General features: G+C 38.5%; 1 protein-coding gene across 1 annotated transcript; it reads right to left on the bottom strand.

The window, feature by feature from the left end:
* Positions 1-660: 660 nt before the first annotated feature.
* crybb1l3 (crystallin, beta B1, like 3) lies at positions 661-10,095 on the bottom strand. Its single transcript, XM_043718432.2, has 6 exons — positions 10,068-10,095; positions 9,832-9,905; positions 8,732-8,850; positions 7,807-7,939; positions 3,963-4,105; positions 661-1,076 (listed from the first exon to the last, which is right to left on the bottom strand). Exons 2-6 carry the CDS (start codon positions 9,895-9,897, stop codon positions 908-910), a joined length of 630 nt encoding a protein of 209 aa, XP_043574367.1. The 5' UTR covers positions 9,898-9,905; positions 10,068-10,095; the 3' UTR covers positions 661-907.
* Between the last annotated feature and the right edge of the window lie 10,193 nt (positions 10,096-20,288).

Here is a 20,288-nt window from a genome sequence, read left to right as displayed (position 1 = left end):
TAGTATAAGAGTTTAGTTAGAACTATAGCTTGTATTGTTAGGTTAGATCTCATTTAGCAACAGAACTGTCCTAGCTTTCATGCTATTTGACATGAATGGAAAAAGTAAAGAGGCAAGTTCTGTGAACCTGTATGCAATCCCTGCCAGATTTTCCTTTATGCATCCCCACAGGTGATGCTTAACATCCAGATTTTAAAGCCCAATTATTTCACCTATGTTTCTTCAAATTAGTACATATGGACAATTGTAGGAATTATATAAGCAACTAAATTTCAATGCTTTGTTTTAAAATAAGTAGTTTGTAATGGAAGTTCCTGTAAATTGACAGTTTGCAGATACATGATACTAAATGTTTGTTTCATCAAGGTTCCAGAATGGCAGTACATATGTAGTTTGACACAATTAACCAACTGTGGCTAGCTATTTGAAGTTACAATTTTATTATCTCTGTAAGACAGCAGAGATTACTTTTATTGATAAAAGGAATGACATGAGCTACAAATATTTAAAGTATCGGAAATGAAACAGAAAATCAATACTGAATGTTATGGATGTGAGGTTTGCTAAAGATGTCTGCATCCCTGAGTAAGACACAGCGGAGAGTCATCCACACTGTAGGAGATCATCCATTCCCCGTTTTCCAAAAATCATATTCAGGGCCACAAAAAAGAGGAATTTATTATGCGTTTTGAAAGGCATGAGCCAAGATATAAGTTGGACTTAAACCAGATATCATTTTTTGGTGCAACTCTAAAATAATTGAGATTTGTTGCCAGTAAAAGAAAATAATGGATCTACAATTGCCACTATAACTTAAAAATGGGAAATTATATATAATAATTCTCACTGTGGTCCTGATATGAAAAGAATAAAATTATTCCCATGGCTGTCTAAAGCATGATTTATTTCAGTTTATAAACTCAAAGCAACCCCTTTTGTACCATTGTTGATCCTTCACACGGCGCATGGACTGAATCAAAGGCTGTTGAGCACCCCATTCATTCCAGTGTTTGTATGATCCACATTCTAGCACGTATTGATATCCCCTGTAGCCTGGATATTCATAGCCGACCCACCTACAAAGTACAAAAAAAATTAGAGGGCAAATCTGTAATTATGTTACCAAGTAATGACCATTATTGCTTGTATAGATTAGGTAAAATATAACTACTGCATCAATTGTATTCATATACATGTATTTTGTGTAAACTGTGCTTTAAGTTTTTCAGAAACTATAAGAAGTCAATGGTATTGATGTGGCTAGCTCTCAAGTTGGTGCAGCTACATTAATTGCATTTTTGTATCTTTACTAAAGTTGTGAATTGCATGAAGAAAGAACAAGAGTATGCCACTCACACCTTTAAACTTGATGCACCATCGAGAAGATGATAGTTGATAGGATTTTAACCTCAACACTACATTCCTACATACTTATAGTCCATTAGTAATAAAGAATCTATCCATCTCTACCTTAAAAATACTTAAATATTCTGTGTCTACTGAAGGAAATTTCACTGAGAGAAAAAGTATTTCCTCATCGCTGTCTTAATTGACTGACATTTTATCTACAAATTATGACCCCTAGTTCTAGATTACCTCCCACAACATCCCTCTCACGTCCACCTAGTCAAGTCCTGACAGGATCTTGCGTTTCAACTAAATCACCTCTGATTCTTTTAAATACCAGAGGATACAGGTATAACCTGTTGAGCCTTTCTTTATGAGGCAATCTATTCATTTCAGCAATTAGTCTTCTAAATAGTCTCTGAGCACTTCTCTGAACTCATTAATATCCTTTCCTAGTTATTATACACAGTTCTCCAGATGCGGTCTCACCAATGTCTTGTAAAGCAGAGGCAACCCTTCCCACTCTTGCATTCAATTTCCCTCACAATAAAACATAACATTCTATTAGCTTTCCTGATAACTTCATCTATTTCCATGCTAACTTGCTGTAGTTTAAGCACCAGCATCTTAGTGCTCTGCAAATGCTCACTATTTAGATAATGTGCTTCCTTTATGTTACTTTCTGCTAAAATGGACAACATCCCATTTATTCACATTGTACTCCATTTTCCAAATCTTTGCCAACTTAGTTACCCTATCTATATCCCTTTGAAGCTCCTTATGTCTTAAAAAGGAGTGGGGAACTTAAGTCATTTAGGGCTATTCAGGACTAAGATGAGTAAGAATTTCTTCACTCAGAGTTCTGGATATGTGGAATTCTCTTCCACGGGAAGCTGATGGGGCCAGTTCATAAAGTTTATTCAAAGGGAGCTTGACATGTCCCTTGCAGTTAAAGGGATCAAGGGGTATCAGGAGAGGGCACGAATAAGATACTGAGCATGCATGATCAGCCATGATTGTATTGTAGGGACGAATGGCCTCCTACTGGACCTATTTTCTATGTTTCGTCACAGTTCATTTTCCTACCTAAATTTGTGCCATCAGCAACTTTAGCCACCATACCTCCAAAACCTTCACCGAGTCATTGATATAAATTATCAACAACTGAGACCCCCAATACCAATTCTTGTGGCAAACCACTCATGGAATCCAACCAGTCCAAAAAAGACACAGTTATTCCTACTCTCTGCCTCTGGCTCGCCAGCCAATCTTCTATACATATCAATATGTTACCCCCTATACTATGAGTATTTAACTTTCACAATAACCTTTAATGTTACACCTTATCAAATGCCTTCTGGAAATCTAAGTTCAATACATCCATTGGTTTCCCTTTATCCATAGTGCAAGTTATTTCTTCAAAGAACTCCAATAAACTAATTAAATATGATTTGCCTTTGACAAAACCATGCCTCTGCCTGACTACCTTGAATTTAGGAGAAAGTGAGGACTGTAGATGCTGGAGATCAGAGTCAAGAGTGTGTTGCTGGAAAAGCACAGCAGATCAGGCAGCATCCAAGGAGCAGGAGAATCAACGTTTCAGGAATAAGCCCTTCTTCAGGAGTTGAATATTTCCTGATGAAGCACTTATGCCCGAAACATCGATTCTCCTGCTTCTCAGGTGCTGACTGACCTGTTGTGTGTTTCCAGCACTACACTTTTTACCTTGAATTTACCCAAGTATGTTGTTTTAATATCTTTAATACAGTTTCTCACATTTCCCTTATGACAGAAAGAAAATTAACTGGCTTGTAGTTTTCTGCTTTCTGCCTCCCTCTTTTTGAGTAGAGAAGTTAAATATTTCCAAGCTAAAGCAACCTTCCCTGAATCTAATGGGTTTCTGGAAAATTAAAACAGTTGCATCAACTATCTCATTTGCCAACTTGTAAAAATTAATCTAAGTTTTTTTTCTGTTTATTAATATTTCATGATCTCTTTGAATGATCATCAAACCATAATTCAATATACTCCCTTAACAAATATTGCAGATTTAAAAGAGTTGAAATATTTCACTATATTAATATCAGCATTATTTCTCAACATTAATCTTCCAACTCTTCAACTGTTACTGCCCCATGAGTTGTCTCTCAAACGAACTTGTGGCATTCATCACCTTTATCCTTAAAGGTTCTCGCATTCATTCTCAATCTCTCAAGGTATTACTTTACCTTATTTCAATGACCTTCGCCAACTATATGTCCCAATCTACTTGTCCCTTCATTCAATCAAAATCAGCAGGTCTTTCAGATATTTTGAATGGTTAATCTTTTTGAAGTCAACCCTAAAATCCAACTTGTCTCACAATTTCTTATTCTTTTATGAATCTCTTTGTAGTGCTTTCGTTTTCTTCCAACATCATTCAATGCTTCCTGTTTTGCATCTTTATCTTTTCTCTTCAGGAGTGATCTGAGCTATTATTCTATATGACAAATAAATGTAAATTATTTGATAAAACTGATATTGAGGTCTGATATGTTTAAGATGCTAAGGTTGTCTTTTACAACTTTTCCAAGCAAAAATATGATTTCCTAAAAGAGGAAAGGAATGTTACTCACGTTCCACCAATTACTTTAATACTGGCAACTCTGTCCTGGAAACCATAAACCCAGAGACTGGGAATATCCTCATCACAGATCTCCATTTTTCTTCCATCGAAGTTAGCACACTCATGAAGGCAAATTTTATGGTCCTGCCCATCCTATAATGAGTTGTCAGTTTTAGGCATTGTAAGTAATGATTCCATTGTATTTTTTACCAAAATGATACCTTTCATTTCCTGACTTCATTTGAACTAAATCTTAAACATTCTCTGCAATTACTAATTTCAAGGTGATCTCTCATGCTTACATCATGTCCGTTTTTGGCTTACTATCCAATAGTAGCAATGATTCCTCCCTGCTGGGTTTTTAACATATTGACAGAAATAAATCTTGTATATACAGTATTTACAATATGTCCAGTAAAAACTCCATCCCTTCCACCTTTTCAATCCTCACCAGCACTTTCTCAAGATCAACTGGGATGAGCAACAACTGCAGGCCCAGCCAGCACATCCAATAAATGGATAATAAGGGTTAAATCCTCCACAATTATGATTCCATTTTCATTCATTTCTATATTTCTCTATATGTTTCTCCATAAATTGAATTCCCTAATTTAGTGGTCATAAGTATACTAATAATTAACCTAGTCCTTTCCTACAATGAAGGACTCTCCTTCTCAAACTCCCATCTGAGGAGTGGTCTCCCTGAAGTTAAACTATTACCATCTAAATCCATTTGGATCTTCTTTCTATTTCTTTGCTGGCTATGCCCTTTCTTGTTGCCTTCATATTGAGCTAGATTTTTCCACTGAGTGCCAGAGCTTTAATATTGTAATCACTGCCAGGTCCCAAGCCATCGCACTTTGGTGGCTTAACTTTAAAGGAGGTGACTAATTGATAGGCTGCCACTGCATTTGCCATCCAAGTGGCAGTAGATGGAACATGCATGCAGATGGGCCACTTGAAGAATCAGCTGGCAGCCCCACTGGGAAAGGTAAGTGCTGTTCAGACAGTCAGAGAGGAAGCGGGTACCACCTGGTGAAGGTGCTGACCCAATAATCTGAACAGCTTGCATAAACTAAGGGCCAGGTATCAGAAACTATTAGTCTCCATAGAAAAGAATATCCAATGATCGCATTTGGCTGTAAATGCACTGGATACAACCTCTCTGTTCATTTACTTAGGAGTGCTCTTCTCCTTTTTACAGAAATGCACAACATCATATGATGGCACTCCATCCTTCAAGTTTGAAGATGTCCCAGTACATTGCCAGGGTCCTGTTTGTAAAATTTAATTGAAGCACAAAATTATGGATGAATTTCCCTTTTAAAAGTCTTCATTGGTTATTGTGTCCATTCAATACATTCACCTTTCGTGCACTAAGGAATATGCATAGAGCTACAAATGGGATCACTACTAGTGTTATTTAAAGGTCCAGGTATCAAACTTGCAGGAAAAAAAATTCACATAACTCCTGGCATTCCACAAGTTCATGTCTCACAAACTTGATTGATTTTTTTTGAAAAAGTAACAAAGAGGATTGATGAGGGCAGAGCAGTAGATGTGATCTATATGGACTTCAGTAAGGCATTCAACAAGGTTCCCCATGGGAGACTGGTTAGCAAGGTTAGATCTCATGGAGTAGAGGGAAAACTAGCCATTTGGATACAGAACTGACTCAAAATTAGAAGACAGGGTGGTGGTGGAGGGTTGTTTTTCAGACTGGAGGCCTGTGACCAATGGAGTGCCCAAGGATCAGTGCTGGGTCCTCTACTCTTTGTCATTTACATAAACTATTTGGATGCGAGCATAAGAGGTACAGTTAGTAAGTTTGCAGATTACACCAAAATTGGAGGTGTAGTGGACAGTGAAGAAGGTTAGAGTTGAAAAATGTTGTGCTGGAAAAACACAGCAGGCCAGGCAGTATCCGAGGCGCAGGAGAATCGACATTTCGGGCATAAGCCCTTCTTCAGCCAATTCCTGCTCCTCAGATGCTGCCTGGCCTGCTGTGTTTTTCCAGCATGACATTTTTCAACTCTGGTACTCCAGCATCTGCAGTCCTCACTTTCTCCTAGTGAAGAAGGTTACCTCAGATTACAACAGGATCTGGACCAGATGGGCCAATGGGCTGAGGAGTGGCAGATGGAGTTTAATTCAGATAAATGCGAGGTGCTGCATTTTGGGAAAGCAAATCTTAGCAGGACTTATACACTTAATGGTAAGGTCTTAGGGAGTGTTGCAGAACAAAGAGACCTTGGAGTGCAGGTTCATAGCTCCTTGAAAGTGGAGTCGCAGGTAGGTAGGATAGTGAAGAAGATGTTTGGTATGCTTTCCTTTATTGGTCAGAGTAATGAATACAGGAGTTAGGAGGTCATGTTGTGGCTGTACAGGACATTGGTTAGGCCACTGTTGGAATATTGTGTGCAATTCTGGTCTCCTTCCTATCGGAAAGTTGTTGTGAAACTTGAAAGGGTCCAGAAAGGATTTACAAGGATGTTGCTAGGGGTGGAGGATTTGAGCTAGAGGGAGAGGTTTTCCCTGGAGCGTGGAAGGCTGAGGGGTGGACCTTAGAGAGGTTTATAAAATTTTGAGGGGCATGGATAAAATAAGTAGACAAAGTCTTTTCCCAGGGTTGGGGGAGTCCAGAACTAGAGGGCATAGGTTTAGGGTGAGAGGGGAAAGATATTAAAGAGACCTAAGGGGCAACTTTTTCACACAGAGTGGTACAGGTATGGAATGTGCTGTCAGAGGAAGTGGTGGAGGCTGGTACAATTGCAAAATTTAAAAGGCATTTGGCTGTGTATATGAATAGGAAAGGTTTGGAGGGATATGGGCTGGGTGCTGGCAGGTGGGAATAGATTGGGTTGGGATATCTGGTCAGCATAGACAGGTTAGACCGAAGGGTCTGTTTCCATGCTGTACATCTCTGTGGCTCTACGATTCTATAACAGTTGGAATTACTGCAGTAAAAACAAAACTGTGAATGCTGGAAATCAGAAACAAAAACAGAAAATGTTGGAGAAACTCAGCAGGTCTGATAGTATCTGTAGAGAGAAAAACTGAGTTAAGATTTCCAGTCTCAGGACCCTTTGTCAGAATGTTTCTGACTGGGAAGGCAGTTCAGTGATTCCTGATCACATGGTTTGCTGATCAGAATTCTGCTTCTCTACCTTCCCTCTCTAGATACTTCAACTAATTTGTAGAAGGCACAAGGTGATTGGTTGACACTTATAAAGGCCTCTGATTTATTAGTTAAAAGTCACAGCTTATGCAACAGATGAGGGGAAATAATTGGCTGTCTTTAGGTCTGAGGTGCTTTTTATTGGAGAGCAACAACTGATGATCTCTGACCCAAACATTCCCAAACCCCTGTTCAGCCCCCTGGGAGTCAATCACAGTTGTTGGTAGGCAGGTGGCTTTTATCATCAATAACTGGGTCACCATTTCACAGACTAATCAGCTACTTAATGGCAGCCAAATCTCCATTTGTACATAATCCCATTGTTCCAGCTTTTCTGTCACAATTTTTTACCCCAATGTTCGAACCACTAGCTGTAAACAGCACTTACAATGAGGGGCAGCTAACTTGCTTTGAAAAAATATTGTAATCTTTCAGAAATCCTTGACTTTTGAAACAGTCCTTTTCCCATTTCAGCCAATATAGAAAAATAAAAAAGAAACAGTCTTTACAGTGAGGGGGGCACCACTAAGTTTCTGTGCTGCCCTCAATGAAATGAGCATGGGCAGGTTAAAATCCATTATCCCCATGTCCAAATATAGGCCATTTCCAATTCTTATCTAACTTTTTAGAAAATTCTTTATAGATGTGCAATATGAAGTCTTGCAGCAAAACTTACCATTCTTACAGGTCTGAAAGACATCATACAGTCAGTGCGATAGCTGTTGGACCAGGAGTCCCAACGAGGATATTCTCCCTTCTCCAGCATGAACATCTCACCACAGAAGTTCTGCTGTTCATAACCCACCCACCTGATAAATAAATTATTGCAACAAAATCAAGTTTGCCCTTACATGTTACACAATAAACCAATTTAATAAAAAGGATAATGCTTTGTAAAATGAAATGCATGTTGAAAGACTCAAGTTGAAAAACTAAAAATATGTAATTTGTCATGAGTCATTGGATCTTGAATATACTCACTGACTGATCATCGCGAGTTACAATGATTAATCGAAGTTCTGTGTTTCATAACGTGGTTAATGTATTCCCACAACTTGTAAGCCAAGGTTTATAATGTAATTTCTAAGGCACAAATATCCTACTGATGCTCAATGTGGTAAACCAGAAGTAACCATTTTGGCCAGGTACCAGAGGGTTACTGTTCCCTGGGCAAACCATAATGTTGTATAAATTAATAACATAATTGTAGGAAGTGGTATTACTTATTTATGTATATGCAAATCAAAATATGAATGTCTCATCTCTGAAGTTATGGTCTGATATTAGTTAAGTGTAGGAGGTGTGTTGTGCACTCCCTATTTGAAGATCACCATTCTGTGACATATGTTATGCCCTCAAAATCTGAGGCAGAGCTTCAGAAGATAAGTATGTCAGCATAAATATGTATTGTAAAAGAAATAGGTCTCATCCTGACTTACTATTGACTCACTACCAATAAGCTGAAGCATAAGTATTCAGGACTCTGATGTTTAAACAAAAGGAACTGTGTCCACCTGCAAAAGCTGGGGAAAATGCCAATGCATCAGGAAAGTTAATATATAGTTGCACTACAGAAATCGATTCTCAAAGCAATCTCTTACGGTCCACACTCAACACGGATGGACCCCACTTTATCGAACCCCCGTTCACAGATGTTTCTGCACTCTGTATTGATATCCATCCTGCGACCTTGGAAGTTTTCATACTCATATATGATCATCTAAGAACAAAAATGGCACAAAGGAATTTCAGTTAACATCTTATAATTGAAGCATTAAAATTGAAATATAAAGCATGCACTTAAAACCTTACCTTGCATTATTAATTCAAAAAAGTATACTATGAACACTGGGTATATGAATGTTTTGTGCGCCACTGAGATATGGAGCAGCGGGGTCTTGTATTCAACATCTGTGTTTGGCAAGTTAATTCATATCTCAGTACTTGGATAAATGGGTAGTTAAGGAAGTAGCCAGAATTCTCACCCCCTCTTATTATCAGATGACTGCTGCTCACATGTAGACATTATTAAGGTCAGGATTGGTTTTGACTGCAATTTATATTAAATTCAAATTCATGCTATCTCAAAGCACCAATGAAGGTTAGTCACCTGTGATCACTTGAGCAATAGAGAATGGGCTTGCTCATAGGGCTATTGTGGTATATTGATGGTGCCCCTACCTCTGAGCCAGGAGGCCTAGGTTCAAGTTCGGCTGCTCCAGAGGTGTATAATATCATCTCCAAACAGGTTGATTTGAATATACATTTGGCTTGTTCCTTCCCAAACATGTATAATTCAATAAGAGGGAAGTTAAAACTGATATTTTACTCTATGCCAATTTCAAACCATAACTATTTGCAGGAAGTTAAAGTCTGGTAAAATTATTTTAGGCAAATTAATATTGCACTGTTTTCTAAGTAGAGAGATATAGTAATTGCAATGCAAAATACTTCACAATAACAATGCTTATTGATTGTCATTGTGTATGCTATGGAGTCTCAGTCAGTAAGTGGACTGACCCTGGATCATACCTGTCACAAACTTTCTAATGACAAGCCACAAGTTAGCTCACATTAAGATACTTCTATAATAGGAACTGTTACTTAATAATAAATCTTCATTTGCACTAAACTGCACCTACTCTAATATCACTAATAGATAATTTATAAAATTGAAATAAAAACACACCAATACACCTACCCTGTTAGTGCGAAGACTTGAAGCAGAATGGCTTCCAATACTACCCTGAGTTCCAGTGTGAGACATTGTGACAACTGTTAAAACAATAATTGAAATATAATCAATTTATTTTGCTTTAGTTGCTAAATGGTTTTATACATATTTGCTTAACTTGATTTTTCCTAAAATTTTATATTTTATTAAGTTTTCACAACAGTTCATAAGTTTAACTTTTTGGAAGTATTATAATGGCTCACCCAGAAACAGCTCAATCTTTTGCCAGACAAGAGAGAATATGAAAAGTGATGTTTCAACCTCAGTTCATCCTATTTATATATCCAATGGATTTGCTTTTTGCATTTTCTTTCTTTTCAAACAGGTTAGATCATAAAGGGATAAACAAAACAAAATGTCATTATACTGAAGCAGCAGAAGCTGACTCCAGCTCTTTGCTTTGTTTCATTGGCAACACCACACAAATCAGCAAAAACTACAGTCTACAGTAGACACAAGTGCAGCCGAGAACAAAGAGTTGACCTCGTAGACAGCTTTATACAGCTTTTGTTTAATTTACGCTGCAAGAACATTAGCAGATACTGTGGAGAATATGTATTGTTCTAACTAACACATTTCATCTTACAACTTGCAGTGCCGTCATTATTTAAGATCTGCAGTCAGAATTGTGCATGTGGAAGTAGGATGATATCAAGCCTGCACTCTCTGGTCAAGTTGGACTATACATTGCTGGGGACTGTTCCCCAAAAAAATGTAGGGCCCCTTTCACATACCTGCAATATATTAAAACAATGGTGAACTGCAACAGCGAGTATTAGTCTTTATTATGTAATCACAGAACTCTGCTCTGAAACCATCTTAGTCACACCTTTGACAGTATTATTTGATGCTAAAATGGTTGTAATTAGTTTTTCTGTGTTATCAGTAAATTATTTGGAAGTTCTAGCATGCCTGAGCCACTAAGCATGAACCCCAACGGTCTATTCTTTGATCTACTCAATTCCTGAGTGATTCTTCACTTGCGTGCAATTTACAATTCTGTAAATACCAGTCCTCTCCTAGCCTCTCCCACCCCCACCCCCTTTATATACAGTAATCTTATCACCAAATCATGCATTATTTCCCCCACCTCCGCTACTCCACTGGCACATTCTCCCTATTTGAACACCTCAGTTAGTTCAAGACACTTTGCCTCTCTTTATCTCAACTGTGCTCCCAGACCCCTCTCAGTTTCCTCTGCACTAAATAACTTTTCATTCTTGCTACTTTCAATGTTCATCCAAACTGGTTTCCTTCTCACTGACCTCTAAGTTGTCTCTCCATATAATTCTATATTTATTCGTAGCTACCCTTCCAACCTTGTTATCTGACATGGCCCACCACTTCTGCCATCACATTAACAACCAAACTTCCTTGAATCCATCATCAGACTGACAGACCACTTTTCCACCTTCTGACCTCTTTCCTTCTGCATCTGCAATGGAAAAAAAAATTCACATTACAATCAGCTGCACTTTCAAATTTCAAAAACCTTACATTCTATTTGCCAGAAAGGATCAATATAATTTGTTTCTTTCAAGGAGCTCTTCAATAATTTTTCCAAATTTTGATTTTCAGGGGCTACTTTTTAGTTGTCAAGGGCTCCTTTTTAATTCTCAGTAATTATTTCATTAGGTAACAGAGGCATGTGGTAATATTATTTCTCTATTTGTGTTTAATTTTTGGAGCTTCCTTCCTTAAATAGATAAAGTAGCTCAAATATCAAAGACTGTGCATATGTATGTATTTTAAGAATATACATTGTTACATATTTTATTTACCATGCAGTTGGAGCCAGATTCGATAGGAGCAGATAAAACAGTGAAGTTTAAGAGTCATTTAGACAGACACATGAACAGGTCGAGATTAGAGAGATAGGGACCATGTGCAGGCAGATGGAATTGGTTTCGAATAGTATCGTGGTTGGCACAGACATGGTGTTCCTGTGCTGTAGTGTTCCTGTTCTATAGAGTTCTATTTTCTGTTCTGTGTTCCATGAACTTTCAAAAGGATATGGGATAAATATTTTGACGGAAAATATTTGTACCATTATGGAAAAGAGCAGGAGGCTAGAACGCTAATTGGAAACTTTTATATCATTGTCATGATGAGCCAAAAGGTCTCCTTCTGTGTCGTAGAACTTCATGATATAGCTACATCTGGTCTTGTTCAAAATGCTACTTTTAAGTATGTATCTTGACTTACAAAGAGTAGTCAGTTTGATTGACTTTCTCAGCAACACAGCAACACTTTGTAACTTTTATCATCGGACATGATGTGTAGAGACCCACTTTTATAGATTATTTCTAGTGGCAAGACACCAGTCTTTAAAAGCAACTTTCCATGCAATTGTTTTGATTATAAAGGGTGACTCAGGCCAGGTTCTGAAGAACCATGTGTGTGTGGCTGAAGGACTAGATTATTGATTGTTCATTTTACTTGTAATTGTAGTCTCCACAGAGAAAAAGGGTCAAAGACCTAACGATCCAGACACTGTCTCAGTGCTTAAGGACACAACCTGCTCCTTTATACTTTCCTAGGAATCTTTTATCATTGAATATGGGATAGAGAGTTCTGAGGATATAAGAAACCTCACAGTGACCAGTGGCCATCATTGTCAACCCTCTCGGAGTGCTCTGGAATCTCCAGGGATTTAAAAATCAATATCCAGACCACTGCTATATTCAACCTGGAGAAATATCATTGGGACATTAAAATTTTTTACAATTTTCTTTGAGTATACTATTTACCAATTATAACAATATCAGCAGTGGGAAAGCTTAGCTGACAGTCAAGCATTGTTCAACTGGGTAATGAAAGGTTCTGCTTTCCAATTAGCTGGTGAAGGTAGTGCGTCACCAGATGTGTTCATTGACCAACTAATGGCTGGATCATGAGGCCAAGTAATTTAATTAAATTTCCAACAATACACTTAATCACAGTTGGCAACCCTACTGCCAATCAACAGATCAGAGACCTACCATCACCTCCCAACTCGATTTTTATGAGGTCAGTGTGCTCACTTTAACTAACTTACATTGTTCCAACAGGAATTACTTTTCATATTTTACCCACGTGTTACCATCAATATAGGGCCTCTTCCAACTGGTGGTTTTCAATTTTTGCTCATTTAAGTCCAAGGGGCTGAGAGTATAGCATACCTGTACACAGGTAATTTAACTACCCATTGTCAGATCTATCGGATCATGTCATTATTGTCAACCCTTCTCCATGCCAAATGATTTATCATTTAATGTCCAAATCTGATCAACAAAGATGACCTTCGGTTCCTTTCTCTACTGTTTATTGTTTCCTTACACACTCTTCTCTGCCACTTTCTCATTCACCTCCAAAAACAGAGTTTTTGTACTTGTTTGTCAGTACAATTTAAGCCATTCATCCAATTGCCTCTCCCTTATCACCTCACACCCCACCCCACTTCACTGTCAAAGCCTACTAAACTACTGCCTCATCAAAACCTTCTTGCTAAAGGCCTTAAACAGGTTACAGTACATCTCCTGAACTCAAGCACCATCTCTCCAATCAGATTTTTATCCCTATTACTGCCCTGAAACTGTCCTATGTTTCAAATAATGTCTTCTACAATTATGGTGTAAAACCACACCTCATCCTTCTCAGTCTCTCTCTAACCTCTGAGATTGTCCACAGCCGTATCTTTCTCCTCTGCCTCCCCTCATCATCCAGCTAAATGGAATCATGTTGCTTGGTTTAACTCTTACTTATCTAATTGCAGACAGTGCAACTCAAAATTTTTCAACCTTTGCACTATGACTCCAGAGGCCTTCAAGGATCAATTGTTGGGGCTACTCTAGTTCCTCAAGATTCTGCCCCCATGCAACATCATGTGAAGATATGGGATTGGAGTTTGTTTGAATGCTTGTGATATGTAGCTCAGCCTTTTTCATTATTACTTTTGTGTTGTCAGACAGATTCTCTGATTGTTAGCCCCACATAAAGCACAATTTCCTCCAAGTAAACAATGAAAAGACTGAAGTCATTATCAGTTACCCCTGCTACAAACCTCAGTCCTGTGCTACTGATTACACAAAGAAAAAAAACCATGGGCCCAGAAATTGCTCTGGACCCTGGTTTCTGCTGACAACCTGAGCACAATAGCCCTGGGCCCTGGTTATTATAACTCACTATCCTGGAAGTTGATTCCTCCCCAATCAACAGCTATTGTCTCCTATCCAGTCAGACTGTCCACAACTTCAGAGTGTTTTTTGACCCAGAGTTGAACTTCTAATCTCATCTTCTGTCAAACACAAACACAACTGACTTGCATGTTCATAACATTGCCTGTCACAGTTCCTGCTGCAGATGCTCTATTCCACACTTTTGCCGCATCTAGACTCATCTATTCCAATACCCTTGCTAGTCTCTCTTCCTCCACATTTGGTACACTTCAACTCATCCAAACCTCTATTGCCTGTAAGCTGTTCTGCAACAAGATTCATTCATCCATTGCTCTCTGACTTCCACTAAGCTAAAGGGCTGGCAATAGCCTAATGGTATTATTGCTGGACTGTTAATCTAGAGACCCAGATAATGTTCTGGCGACCGAGGTTCAAATCCTGTCATGGCAGATGGTAGAATATGAATTCAATAAAAAAAATCTGAAATTAAGAATCTAATGATGACCATGAATCCATTGTTGGAAAAACCCATCTGCTTCACTTATGCCCTCTTTGGAAGGAAACTGCCATCCTTACCTGGTTTGGCCTATGTATGGCTCCAGACCCCCAACAATGTTGTTTATTCTTAACTGCCCTCTGGGCAATAAATACTGCCTAGCCAGCAACACCCTTATCCTGTGAATGAATATTTTTAAAAATCCCAAAGCCACAATTTCCAAATTCTGATCCTTGAGTTCAACATTTTCAAAGCCTCAATCTTCCTTATTTTTATTGTGTTTTATACTGTTTATTATTATTGTGCATTTATATTTGTATTGAAAATAAAATGCTTGAAGAGCACAACTGTCTCACATATGTTCAAGGGATAAGGAGCTGCCCTGTCCACCTGGACCTTCTGCTACTTTTGAAGATTTGCTTGCGAGGAGTCCACAGCCTCAGTAGAAGGAACAGGTACGGCCTTTGTGGTTCAGTGCAATATCCCTACCTCTAGAGCAGCAAACCTGAGTTCAAGCCCCCTATTCCAGAAGAGTGTAATAACATCGCTGTTCAAGTTGATTAAAATATCTACAAGAAACAGATAGTGAATAGACAACATAATTCACTGGCCTTTTCCACGTGATTTTGGTATAAAGGTCTCCAGCTTAGCATTACACAGGAAAAAAAGAGATTATCCCTTTATGGTTTATATCATTTTAATTATATCAAATGAGCTAGCATTTACAGATAGGAATGTGTAAGTGACACAGTAGTCATCTATACTATGGATGCATTTAAGTGGAAATTAAGTAAATATGCAAAGAAAAGGTTATGTTAATAGTATTAGATGAAGAAGGATGAGAGCTCCTCTGGAGCAGAAACATCAGCATTGACCTGCTGTGCTGAAGGGTCTATTTCTACGCTGCATGTTGTATTCAATTAAAAAAAAGACTACTTACCCTCTTCCTTTATCCTCCAAGAACTCTGCATCAGTTCAAATCAATGTATCGCTACTAACAACCATGCCTTCAGTTATCTAGATCATAACAGTTGAAATTCCCTCCCAAAACCTTTCCACTTTTCCAATTCTCTTATGCTTGAAGGCCTACCTTAAACTAAACTCGTTCACCATGCTATGCCTCATTGATGATTGTTATCTGACTATAGAACTGTACTCCACATTGAGTCATTCATCTATGTTAAAGATCTTCTATAAATACAAAGTTAAAAATCACACAACACCAGGTTATAGTCCAACAGGTTTAATTGGAAGTACACTAGCTTTCGGAGCGACGCTCCTTCATCAGGTGATTGTGACAATCACGTGATGAAGGAGCTTCGCTCCGAAAGCTAGTGTGCTTCCAATTAAACCTGTTGGACTATAACCTGGTGTTGTGTGATTTTTAACTTTGTACACTCCAGTCCAACACCGGCATCTCCAAATCATGACTCTATAAATAAAAGTTATTGTTCTTAGTTCAGCCTTTACATTAAGTATGTGCTCACAAAAACATCTAGCAGATGCTTACTTTGTAAGCATTCAGAAACAGGTACTTTTATGGCAACCTAATCTAGGGCATTAAACCCAGCTGTATTACATTAACGTTGCTGCAGCTACGCATGTTGTAATTAGTTGGCAGGTTCTTATGGCACATTGGCAGCATCCCTAGCTCCAAGCCAGAGGCCTAGCTTCAAGCCCTACTTGCTCCAGAGGTGTACCATAATATGTCTGAACAGGTTGATTAAAAATATTGACACTTGGCAGTACTTACCTCTTTTGTTGACTTTCTCCTATATGGTATACCCACTCACCTAAAATCTCATAGGTCTACCATTCAAAGAACTTCTTGAACATGGAGTTGCATGCTTCTAAATGTTATTATGAAGTTGTATGATATGTATGATAAGTACTGTGGATCAGGGCTCCATTTAACACATTTATCTCATTGTAATAACTGGCCAAGTAATGGACTCAGCGGGTAGCAATAGTATAACATAAGTAGTATATATGCTGCTACATGAGATGTCCCATAAACTGTTTTGTAACAATTGTATGCAATCAGCCTCACATTGTGTTTAGATTTCTTTCTGTAATTATACCTTTCCATTTTTACCCCCTTTTCCTGATCAGACTGATGTAATGAGGGTGTGGTTCAGTAGATGTTTGCTATTCTCTGGTGGTTCACTTAAATGATCATTCTTTATGAGTGAATTGAGATTGTATGGCAGCAGGCTGTTTAATATTGGAGGGGCTAAGATTAGCAGTGAGTGCAAACCTCCCTTATGTCAACACACATTCCTGCAATTAACCAGAAATTAGTGATCATATGTAGGATCTGCAGGACATATCCCATCGTGAAGCAGATTTAGTTTCTTGAGAACTTTGGCTAATTGCAGTGTTCTTTTGTTACAGTTCAAGTAAATGTTTTAAGTTTAGAGTTTATGTTACAGTAAAAGTGTGAAAAAAATACTTAAGCGATTTATCCTTTACAAGTTTTTTTTTAATGAGGGTCCTGCCAGATTGACATTGCAGCTCAGAAATGCTCAGTAGGCCACTGACATCAAAATAAAAAGTTATCTTGTCCTCCACTGGAATAAAATTGAAATTAAACAAACAAAATTAACTTTCCAAAACTGTTGTCCAATGTGTCTTGAAATTCAATGATACAAAATAAATTAATATAACTTCAGGATAAGATAATAATTATACATAACTGAAGTTGAATCATATGGCACCATCTCCCCCTACCAGCATCCACTTGAGCACACTAATGTTAAATTGCAACATGTGATGCCAGAAACAAGAATTTGTTACATTTATTCTCAAACTTAAAATTGTCCAATTTCTACTGATATGTATCCAATTGATTCTTGAATGAATTTGCAATTTCAATTTATGTATGAAACATTGTCTTTAAAAGCTTGATCAATGATAAATTAATTAATTACATCATTTCATTACATTAACACTAGGTCACGCATGTCCATTGGGATTTTGCCCCAGAACTTCTTGTCATTGGAAAGCCAAAGTAAGCAGGGGATCTGCAAATCTGTATAAACACACCAATTATTTAACAATGTAATCAATCAGACTGATGAATTCAGATTGAAACATGATTACTTTGGAAAAGGAAATATAAGTTAGGATATTTATGGAAAGAGAAATAAACTGAAGGAAAGACCGACTGAATTAAGATAGGAAGATAAAAGAAAGAAAGTTAAAATTTTAAAAATTAAGTTATTTAAAAATGAATACATAATCAATTAACTCTGAAAGAAGGGGTCTACATACTCATACAATGCTATTTTCAGTGCCAAAGTAGTTGTTTGGCAGTATTTAAGATGTTTCTTGCTGCTAAATATTTACATACACTGGAATAGACAAGTTTTATATTGCTTTGTGAGTGTTTTGGGTATCTATTCCTTAAGTGTTACAATTTCTTGTCCATCTTAAGTTCTTCTGTGAGATTACCAGCACAGAAAAACATCAGAAAGTGGACAGTTCAAACAGCAACCTCCTGAATCCCATACGGTGGCCCAGTGGTTAGCACTGCTGCCTCACAGCGCCAGAGACCCGGGTTCAGTTCCCGCCTCAGGCGACTGACTGTGTGGAGTTTGCACGTTCTCCCCGTGTCTGCGTGGGTTTCCTCCGGGTGCTCCGGTTTCCTCCCACAGTCCAAAGATGTGCAGGTGAATTGGCTATACTAAATTGCCCGTAGTGTTAGGTAAGGGGTAAATGTAGGGGTATGGGTGGGTTTCGCTTCGGCGGGTCGGTGTGGACTTGTTGGGCCGAAGGGCCTGTTTCCACACTGTAATGTAATCTAATCTAATCTTAACTACATGTGAGGTACTGCAAGGTGCTGTCCAGTTTAATAACAGGGAATGTTGATAGTCTCACCATAATGTTTACCACAAAATTCAGCCCATTACTGTTTATTTCCGAGGTAGAATCAGAGGTAATGGTATTATATCTGAATAAAGGCAACTGCAGAGGCATGAGGGAGGAGCTGGGTAGATTTGACTGGGTGAGCATCCTAGCAGGAAAGACAGTGGAACAGTAATGTCAGGAGTTTCTGGGATAATTCAGGAGACAAGGCAGAGATTCATCCTGAGGAAAAAGAAGTATGGTACAGGGAGGATGAGACAACCCTGGCTTATTAGGGAAGTCAGGGATAGCATAAAAGCAAAAGAAAATGTATATAATGTGGTGAAGGACAGTGGGAAACTAGAGGATTGGGAAGCCAACAAAGACCAACAGAGGGCAACAAAAAAACAAATGAAGAGGGATAAGCTAGCTAGTAATATAAAGGAAGACTGTTAGAGATTCTTTAGATATATAAAAGGCAGAAGAGAAGCAAAAGTAGACATTGGGCTACTGGAAAATGATGCTGGAGAAAATAGTAGTGGGGAACAAGAAAATAGCTGAGAAACTGAATAATTCCTTTGCGTCAGTCTTCACAATGGAAGATACAAGTAATATCCCAAAACTTTAAGAGAGTGAAGGGGCAGAGCTGAATATGATGGCCATCGCCAAGGACAAGGTGCTAGAAAAAATGAATGGCCTGAAGGCGGATAAATCCCTGGAGTAGATGGACTACATCTCAGAGTTCTAAGGGAGGTAGCTGAAGAAATAGTGGAAGTGGTCTTTCAGGAATTGCTAGAATCAGGGAGGGTCACAGAGGACTGGAAAATTGTTAACATGACACCACTGTTTAAAAAGGGAGCAAGGCAAAAGATGGAAAATTACAGGCCAATTAATGTAACCTTGGTCATGGATAAAATCTTGGAATCCATTGTGAAGGACGAGATTTCTGAATACTTAGAAGTGTGTGGTAAAATAGGGCAGAGTTTGCATGGTTTCTTCAAGGGGAGGTCATGTCAGATGAATCTGTTAGAATTCCTTGAGGAAGTAACAAGCAGGTGAGACCAAGGAGACCCAGTGGATGCTGTCTACCTGGACTTCAAGAAACCTTTGACAAGGTGTTGGACAGGAGGCTATTGAGCAAGATAAGGGCCTAGGGTGTCAGAGGCAGAGTACTAGCATCGATAGAAGCTTGACTGTCTGGCAGAAAGCAGAAAGTGGGATTAATAAGGTCTTTCTCAGGATGGCAGCCTGTAACAAGTGGTGTTCCACCAGGCTCAGTGCTGGGACCACAACTTTTCACTTTATACATTAATGATCTAGATGAAGGAATTAAGGGCATTCTGGCAGAGTTTGCAGATGATACATAGGTAGGTAGAGGGACAGGTAGCATTGAAGAGGCAGGGAAGCTGCAGAAGGATTTGAACAGGTTAGGAGAATGGGCAAAGCATTAGCAGGTAGAGGACAACGTGGGCAAGTGTGAGGTCATGCACTTTGGTATGGACTACTTTCTAAATGGGGAGAAAATTCAGAAGTCAAAAGTGCAAAGAGACTTGGGAGTTCTAGTCCAGGATTCTCTCAAGGTAAACCTGCAGGTTGAGTCAGTAGTTGGGAAGGCAAATGCAATGATGGCTTTATTTTGAGAGGACTTGAATACAAAAGCAGGAATGTGCTTCTGAAGCTCTGGTCTGACCACATTTGGAATATTGTGTGTAGTTTTGGGCCCAATATCTCAGGAAGGATGCATTGACCCTGGAACATGTTCAGAAGAGTTTCACGAGAATGGTCCCAGGAGTGAAAAGCCTAACGTCGAAGGAACATTTGAGAACTCTGGATCTATACTCAATTGAGTTTAGAAGGATTGGGGGGATCTATTTGAAACACACAGAATGGTCTGGACAGAGTAGATGTTGGGAAGATGTTTCCAT

Source organism: Chiloscyllium plagiosum, unplaced genomic scaffold (genome assembly GCF_037043375.1).
Source record: "Chiloscyllium plagiosum isolate Xiang-an unplaced genomic scaffold, Cpla_swu_hap1 HiC_scaffold_31, whole genome shotgun sequence".
Taxonomy (NCBI): domain Eukaryota; kingdom Metazoa; phylum Chordata; class Chondrichthyes; order Orectolobiformes; family Hemiscylliidae; genus Chiloscyllium; species Chiloscyllium plagiosum.
This window is presented reverse-complemented; position numbering and strand designations above follow the sequence as displayed.

Coding starts and splice junctions, on each gene's coding strand:
- crybb1l3 (XM_043718432.2), bottom strand. CDS start 9,897: ATGTCTCACACTGGAACTCAGGGTAGTATTGGAAGCCATTCTGCTTCA. Junction 7,940..8,731: donor ATCCGTGTTGAGTGTGGACC/GTAAGAGATTGC, acceptor TTTATTTATCAG/GTGGGTGGGTTATGAACAGC. Junction 4,106..7,806: donor CTTTCAGACCTGTAAGAATG/GTAAGTTTTGCT, acceptor AACTCATTATAG/GATGGGCAGGACCATAAAAT.